The sequence below is a fragment of the Primulina huaijiensis genome, chromosome 10 (assembly GCF_012295235.1).
Source record: "Primulina huaijiensis isolate GDHJ02 chromosome 10, ASM1229523v2, whole genome shotgun sequence".
Taxonomy (NCBI): Eukaryota; Viridiplantae; Streptophyta; class Magnoliopsida; order Lamiales; family Gesneriaceae; genus Primulina; species Primulina huaijiensis.
This window is the reverse complement of record NC_133315.1, coordinates 17,580,214-17,589,242: the sequence shown is the minus strand read 5'-3', so window position 1 is coordinate 17,589,242 and position 9,029 is coordinate 17,580,214. Positions and strand designations below refer to the sequence as shown.

At 30.6% G+C, this 9,029-nt stretch overlaps 1 protein-coding gene across 1 annotated transcript; it reads left to right on the top strand.

Moving 5' to 3' along the window:
- Positions 1–357: 357 nt before the first annotated feature.
- LOC140986642 (cytokinin hydroxylase-like) lies at positions 358–3,324 on the top strand. The gene is made up of 5 exons (XM_073454948.1): positions 358–709; positions 779–1,005; positions 1,214–1,455; positions 2,146–2,530; positions 2,782–3,324. The coding sequence occupies exons 1-5, from the start codon at positions 433–435 to the stop codon at positions 3,202–3,204; spliced, it is 1,554 nt and encodes a 517-aa protein (XP_073311049.1). The 5' UTR covers positions 358–432; the 3' UTR covers positions 3,205–3,324.
- Positions 3,325–9,029: the final 5,705 nt, after the last annotated feature.

The following is a 9,029-nucleotide window of genomic DNA, read 5'->3' as shown; positions in this document are numbered from 1 at the left end:
AGCCAACAGTTGGCTTACAGGGCATCTACTCTAACACTTTCTTCTACTTCTTCTTAATTTTTTGGGTATTTACAAATAATTTTCTTCCTCGTGATGTACGCTGGTCGTACGATAACACATTTTAAACGACAAATGTGGTTCGTCTTTTAAATCGTGTTACTCACACTAAACTTTATGAAGAAATAATAATAATTTCATTAGTAAAATATGTCATAATTAATTGGGTTCAAACAAAGAATTTTATTTTAATTTAATTTCATAAATAAAGTCTTAGACTTTCCTATAAAAATGGACTACCCCTACGTATCCCTCCCCATAGCTACCAAACCAAATCAAAGAACACATCCCAAGCTCCCATATATACCTCTAGTTTTTGTGATTGTAAAATTATAAATCCCCTATTTTTACACATTATACCGAGTTTTTTCCACCATGGAAATGGTGGTTTCTATAGCAATTTTCATCTTTCTATACATTTTCTTGAAAGCTGCCTACGATACAATATCATGTTACTGGCTTACCCCAAAACGAATCAAAAAAGCAATGGAAAAACAAGGGGTATATGGCCCGAAACCGCGGTTTTTGGTCGGTAACATATTGGACATGACCACTTTGGTGGCGGAATCAACTTCAAAGGACATGGATTCAATCCATCACGATATTGTAGGTCGTCTTCTCCCTCATTTCATCGTATGGTCGAAGATACATGGTATGTAAGCAATAAAATTTATTCATTTCATGTCGTGAAATACATCATGATCATAACAAACTTGTGTAGGAAAAAGATTTATATATTGGAACGGGATTGAGCCCAGAATGTGCCTAACCGAACCCGAACTGATCAAAGAACTTCTGTCAAAGTATAGCACCATTTCTGGGAAATCATGGCAACAACAACAGGGCTCCAAGCATTTCATCGGCCGAGGCCTGTTAATGGCCAATGGCGACGATTGGTACCACCAACGACACATTGTCGCGCCGGCATTCATGGGAGACAAACTCAAGGTTACATAATCAATATTTTTATCACAATAATTGGTGTACAAAAGCTGTTTTGCATGGTGAATTTATTTTAAATATTTATGAGACGGTGAAGTGACTTATAAGCTATTATATATATACATGCGAAGTTAAAGTTTGACAATGAGTAAATGAAACCCCAGATAATAAGTAAGCAACAAAAAGTGAAGATTTTTCTTGAATATTTGTGCAGAGCTATGCTGGATACATGGTGGAATGCACTACACAGATGCTTAAATCCTTGGAAAATGCAATGGAAACAGGCGAAACCGAAGTCGAGATCGGAGAATTCATGACTCGTCTCACAGCAGATATAATTTCCAGGACCGAATTTGACTCTAACTATGAAAAGGGAAAGCAAATATTTCATCTCTTAACTGATTTACAACGCCTTTGTGCTCAAGCAAGCCGCCATTTATGGTTTCCTGGAAGCAGGTAATTAAAATGTACACTTTATTCATTCATTATTATTGTATTTTATTAAAAAAAAAATCATTGTTGATTTTATCAATTTTTTTTTATAAAAGGCTCCATATATTTTTTTGGTGGGAAAGATTTATATCTTTTCTTTGAGCAGATTCTGTACGTGTTCTTTTGATTTTATTGATATTCTTTGCCTGTCGGTATAATTATTAAATTCCTAAAGTTTTTCAACCTTTTACTTACCAATTTTTTAAGATGAGGGATTCCAAGAAATGGGATAAAAATCAGTGTTTCTTGGAATTGACATGTAACTCTTCTCCCTAGTGATTCCATTAATGCTAAAATTAACCCAAAAAATAATCATGCATATACTGGTGCAGAATAAGAAATTCGAACTATACTGAGATATTAAATTTATTATATATATATTTTCTAAAACATAAAAAATAAATTTAAAAATGAGAAAATGGGATTTTAGATTAATGTGACAGAAACTAGATGTGCTGGTCTTCTGTGGCTGAAAGGGTGAGTTTCGGAGTTTTGATACAGAATTTAAGTTTGTAGCTTAAAAAATATTTAAATAAGTCTAATTTTTTAAAATGATTTTATATATTGAAAAACAACAAAAACTATTTTAGTGTTCAAATAAATGATTATCTCTTTAAAGTATTACGTCAACTAATTACTACCAGCCATCCGCAGGTTTTTCCCAAGCAAATACAACAGAGAAATAAAATCCCTGAAAATGGAGGTGGAAGCACTGTTAATGGAAATCATACAAAGCCGAAAGGACTGCGTCGAAATCGGAAGAAGCGAATCATATGGGAACGATTTAGTTGGGATGTTGCTGAGTGAAATGAAGAAGAAACGAGAATCCAATAAATTCAGCTTAAATTTACAGTTAATAATGGACGAATGCAAGACTTTCTTCTTTGCTGGACATGAAACCACAGCTCTACTATTGACTTGGACTGTTATGTTGCTGGCTAGTAACCCTATTTGGCAAGAAAAAGTGCGTGAGGAAGTGAAGCAAGTTTGCACCAATGGCGGCGAACCCTCTGTCGATCAGCTGTCAAAGCTCACTTTGGTAAGATCATCAATAATAATTTCTGTTTGGTCTCTAAATTGCTGTCTTCGTCCAAGTTTGGTCTAAGTCCAATAAATTGATTTTTATTTTTAGAAAATATTGATATTAATAACATGACATGACGCTGATGTGTTTTGTGAACGAATTTTGTAAATTTTTCCATTTTTGCTGCTCTTTTTTCTGGGTTTTTTCCGATTAATTTTTTGCGTGGATCAAAACAAGAAAGTATTTAGAAATATATCCTTTTGCAGTTAGGCATGGTGATCAATGAATCCCTCAGGTTATATCCACCTGCATCTGTTCTCCCTCGAATGGCGTTTGAAGACATAAAATTAGGTGATCAACTGTTCATTCCAAAGGGTCTTTCGATATGGATCCCGGTTTTAGCCATACATCACAATGAAGAAATATGGGGCAAGGATGTTAATGAGTTCAACCCTAGTCGATTCGCTTCGAAATCATACGCGCCGGGTCGACATTTCATCCCTTTCGCCACTGGTCCAAGAAATTGTGTAGGCCAATCTTTTGCTTTGATGGAAGCCAAGATCATATTATCCATGTTGATATCAAGATTCAGCTTTACTCTCTCGGAAAATTATCGTCACGCCCCGATAATCGTCCTCACGATTAAGCCTAAGTATGGGGTTCAAATATGTTTGAAGCCCTTGAATTAATTAATAAGACGTGACAAATTAATTTTGGGTTGAGTTAGCAATGTAATATTAAAACCGAGTGCTCGGTTTGATTAATTTAAGAACAGTGAATTGTTTGGCTCCTATTAATTACTATATTTGAATGCCTAGCTTATTCATGATGCAAAGTCACTAATTTACATACATTAATTTAATCGGGAAAAATTAAATAAATACTTATGAATATTTCATGCACTATCAAGATTAATGTCATAATTTTTACATATAATCATGATTTTAACTCTTTTTTTTTAAAAAAAAAAAAAATAGGAATTGATCTCTTATTATTATCTACCTTTATGAAAAATTAACATCAAATTATAAAAATATAATATGATGATTAAAAAATTATGACGATTAGTCCAAAATTAACAAATATCGGAAAGCAATGGCAAAGGAAACCTACGACAAATTTGAAGTACTACGTTGTTCAAATTAGTTTTGGTTATTTTCGAGAATTTTGCTCTAGAATTTCCGACAGGGCATCTTTGAAACATGAAAATATGGAAATATATATAAATTTATTTCATATTGAATTTCGGTTTTGTTCATACTACCTACATGGGTAATAAATTATAGTAACTCATTCAACCATTATGTATGTATAAGTGATCATGATTCATCACTCAGCACACGTATCATGTACTGGATGATCGAATAAGAGGCACTACCCTTATGGGTAGCATATACCAAACCACTTGAACTTGAGACAAGATCTCACCCCCACCATTAAATCAAAATCCACTTCCATATTAATAAAATAAAAAAAAATTCCACAATTGTGGTGGCTGTGGGATCTACAATTATTAATGCTAACGATTAGAGCACACACGTTCGTTCTAGTTCTACATGTGTATTATATGTTATTATATATAAATTTGTAATATGTATTTTTTTATAAAATATTTTTGTTATAAAATATTTTAATAGTTTATATTAAATTTCTCTTTAATTATGAAAAGTAACGTGCTTGGACATGTTTTTGGTTAGTTTTTTATTTTCAAATTTCCAAAAAAACATAAAATAAATGAGAGAGAAATATTGGAATTACAAAAACGGCTTCACCAAATAATAGTTGCCAAAAGAATCTCTTGCTTTATTAAAAATTAAATATTTGTGTTCAAAGAGAATAAAGCAATGCCAAAAACAAGATCATGATATTAAACTTAATTATGAGATTGAGACATGCCAAAAATGTCAATATCATGTAAAGTGAATGTAGCGTTTTAAATGGTATTTTGTACTTCCCATAATTCAAGAATGATGCTAGTAAGTTTGATTTTGATACGAGGTTGATTTTTTGATATCATGAAATATAGCGTTCTCGTAATAAAAAAAAGTATATAAACTACTATAAGTAAAGGGTAATAATGATGAGACAGAGGGTCTGGCCCAATGGTCTCCCCGAAATTTTCCATATAGTGACTCAAGTTTAAGTCTTCCCCCACTCCTTAGATTTAGGATATAAAAAAAAAGGGTAATAATGATGATTAAAATTTACATCTAATATGCCCAACTATTTATATGCAATTCATGATATCTAATAAGATGTCTTATTGGATAAAGACTTCATTGTAGTCCACGGATATATTCAATTTACGAGATTCATTTATTTTTGTGTAATTTAAAAGTTCGAAGTATTCAATATAGATATTTATATATTATACAAAAATCTAGTGATATTTAAAATAGATATTCATAGAGTTTTAAGGTAATGTGATATTCAATCTTTAATTTTCGAAACTATATAAAAATTTAGAGATATCTAGAAGATCAATAAATTTCCCAATGATTTTTATGATTTTATCTAAAATCGAACCATCAATCCCAATGATTCAAAAGTGTGTTTTCATTTGATTTTTTTTTTTTTTTTCATTTTGCGCGAGACCTATATAAAGTTAATGGCCACCATAAATTGTACTAGTTTTAATTGATCTTGAAGAAATGATGATCCACACACCATCAATTATCTTAGTTACCTTCCCCACTACCAATTATCTCCCTATTAACTTTAAATTCACTCTTGATCACTTGCCAAAATATATTTTAGTATTATCAAATAAATTTAAAAAATAATAGTGTAAAGTAGCTCACTTTTAATAATTATTTATATAAACACTAATTCTAATATAACTTATTGATATTGATCTTATCAACATCGCAGAGATTTCACGTTTTTTTTTTATTTTTTTATCATGCTATCTGTCAATTTACAATTTAGTTCAATAAATTTTTTTTCTCGTTTTTGTCATTTTCATCGGCATACAGACGTGGCTTCGAAAAATATTCACATGACACTCGTAAAATGTTGACATGACATTGATAAATGATAACGCTTTCGGTTTAACGTCACCGTTCCGTTCAAAAAATGATGAAAGAAATACAAGTTAGTTGACTAAATTAATAAATTTAAAAATATTTATTATACAACGTTAAAACTAGCTAACATTTAAAAATGGTTTATTATACAACGTTAAAACTAACATTTAAAAAACGATTAAAAAAAATCATCTGATAAAAAGTAGTTGTCCGCCATCATTTGGTGCACTTATAAAAACAATTTAAGTGTCGTTAATGCAATATATTTAAGGTGAGACATGGCCTCGTGCATCATTAATTATTAATTAATATTTATTAATAATATTTAAGTTCTAAAGTAGGTTGTTCAATAATTGACCAAATCGACCGTACTAAATCGCGTCAAATCAAACTAACGATTTCTTCTTTTATTTAAAAACAATTCCATCACTATCATTCAACGGTCAAATATCATATTATTCCATTGATCCTATACTTTTTTTTTTTTGAGAGGTCCATTATTTATATTATTAATCATTCTTAAGATACTTATATATCAAGTGTAATCTTCTTCAAACTTCACAAAATTTGGTTAAAATGGTAAAATGATAGGATCAATTAAGAATTAAGGGACAAGTATTGAGCTACGATAATTCGATTATTGAATTTTTTTTTGATTTGGATCAATGGAATCGACCATTTCGCTACATAAAAAAGAATAAATTTGACAAATCTATCATAAAAGAAATGTCACAATATTTTTTTTACATATGTCAATGTGATGAAGAAAAAATATCTTTTACATATCCCCTAGTTTGTCAATTTTTTTGAAAATGATAAAAAAAAATAAATAAAAAATCCCCTGGGCTCCACAAGTCTTGGGTTTATATCAATAAACAAATTGGGAAAAACGCAAGCACGCTTAGGGGTTTTATGTTTAAATTTTAAAAACATGAGGGTTTAAATTAAATTAATTTTAAACATAAGATTTTTCGCTTTTTTGAATTTTTACATGGACGCATACAATTCATCGATTTAATAATATATGTGGATGCATATCAAATAAATGAGATCGTTTATTTCATTTTCTTTTTTGAGAAAAAAAAAAAACAAAGATGGATATATCCGATTCACTGTGTACTTCATATAATTCAGAAGGCAAAACTTATACCATAAAATATCAGCATAAATGGAAGAACACAAAATTCAACTTGTAACACATCAATTTTTATTTTATCACGTAAGAAATTCTACTAAATGAGGTGTCTCCGGTCTCTCACTAAACTGAATAGTCCCAAAAGGCCACAAGCCAAACGAGTTGAGTGGTGTCATACTCTAAAAAATGATTTTGACTCAAGCTCGAGTTTCCCCGTCACGATTTTTTTTTAAAAAAAATTAAACAAAAACAAATAGGTCTCAAATGAAACCATGCATTTTGTTTGAACACAATTCAAAATACCCAATCATGTTGGCATGTCCTTGATCAAAGACTGCACATGCAAGCATGGAACTTTTTTCCTTGATTAACGCTTTCTTGCTTGTTTATTCGTGGGTGCCACTGTGAGTATAGATCAATCGTACATAAGTCGCACATTTGCTCGATCAATATAAGGAACTTTGAGAACTTTAAATGGAAATAATCCAAAACCCATTGATCCAATTGGAGGACAAGTCCAAAATTGGTTGGCTCCACAATCTTGTGGAGAAGTTGAGTAATACCCTACATAGTACAATTTACAGTGAGTGCTACAAGCACTCATTCTTCTGCTTAAAACAATGATAAAATTTGTTACTGTTATCTTTCATTATACATTAGATAAACCTACGAATTAATGCAATAGTCTACAAACTATGTTAACTAAGTAAATTTCATCAGACAAACCATGTGCTACAGAGTCGTCCGAGAAAATGTTAGTAAGAGGAACCAGACTTATGATCATTAGTCATGCACTCACATACTTCACCATGTTAGACTTGCCTGGGCACACTCTTCGATCTTTTTCACAAAATTTGGTGTGGAATTGGCTATTGAGGCGAGAATCTTTTTGTTTATATTTTTAAAAATATAAATCAAGATTCTTTATGAGGAAAAAAAAAGGCAAATAAATAAGTTAAGCTTCCTGGAAACATTTATGTAGGGTGAGAACTGAGAAATAACGTACATAATTAATCAAGTAAGTAGTACTTTTTTTGACCGAGGAATGGGAATTATCTTTTCTAGGGGACGAGCGAAAGGCTGATTAGTCAATTAGATCTTAGGTCACCAACCAAAGAAAATTGCGTTCTTATTTACTTTAATTCAATTCCGACAAGCTAACTACTTGGTTGCTACAAATAAAATTGGCGATTAATAGGATCAAACAAATTATCTTTCTTTCATGTTTCCCATCTATTCTATACAAGAGGTGTAATACAGCAACAATCCAAAAAGGACGATGAAACCACAGAAGACAACTTTGAACAAGTAAAATTAGAGCTCAATGCTCAACAAGTTTATGTAATTTGAGCTTCGCACAGTATTTTATTTTATTTTATTTTATTAAATGGTAGACTCAGAAGAAAGAAAGTTCATCTAAATTAACTTGAAGTTCACACTTAATGTCATATAAAACACGACAAACATTAGAGATTCAATAAGACTTGAAAATGATTATACATTTATAACAATACATTCTTTATATTCATCTCCAAAGAACAGCCAATTTTGATAATGAAGGATGTTAAAACTAATAATGTTTCATGTTAGGTCCAGTACACGTTCAAATTCGTACAAAAAAAAGTTGGTGATGCTACCTGTTGTAACGCAAAAAACTTGTACCATTTGATTAAAAGTAGGGGTATCAAAATAAAAAACGACCCACCAATTCGACACGGTTCAATCCGAAAAAAATCAAGTTTGAGTTTGTGGTTTTCGGGTTCGGATTAGATAAGGTTGACCCGAAAATTTTAATTTTTTTTTTCAAAAAAATATAATTAATAAATATTGCATACATTTTTATATATTTGTATGAAAAAATATTTATTGTATATTTATATAATAAATTTCATAATTTAATATTTAGTTTGAACATTTTTTATTTTTTAAACAATTGTTTATATGATTTAGTAAATATATTTTATTTTTCAAAAATTAGACTTTCAAATTTAAATCATATATATGAGAGAAATTTTATTATTATGTGTTTAAATTAAAATATTTTTTTTTTAATTTTATTTAAAAAAAATTCAAAAAATCGAGTTGATTGGGTTGAGAGTTTTCGGATTAGGTTTGGATTGATCAATTTTTGAATAGTATTATTGCCCACCCCACCCCACCCGACCCGAATTTGACACCCTTCATTAAAAGTAAAGATTTGAACAATCTTTTTGTGGGCACGGATCATTATAAGTTGTGGTGACAACATATTCGGCAAGATCCAGGATGTCCCAAGTATGGATCACCAACAAATTTCCTTATGCGAAGTGGAATGACGCAGGAGCACTACTTATCTGATTTATGGATTGAACGG

Coding starts and splice junctions, on each gene's coding strand:
- LOC140986642 (XM_073454948.1), top strand. CDS start 433: ATGGAAATGGTGGTTTCTATAGCAATTTTCATCTTTCTATACATTTTC. Junction 1,006..1,213: donor TCATGGGAGACAAACTCAAG/GTTACATAATCA, acceptor ATATTTGTGCAG/AGCTATGCTGGATACATGGT. Junction 1,456..2,145: donor TTATGGTTTCCTGGAAGCAG/GTAATTAAAATG, acceptor AGCCATCCGCAG/GTTTTTCCCAAGCAAATACA.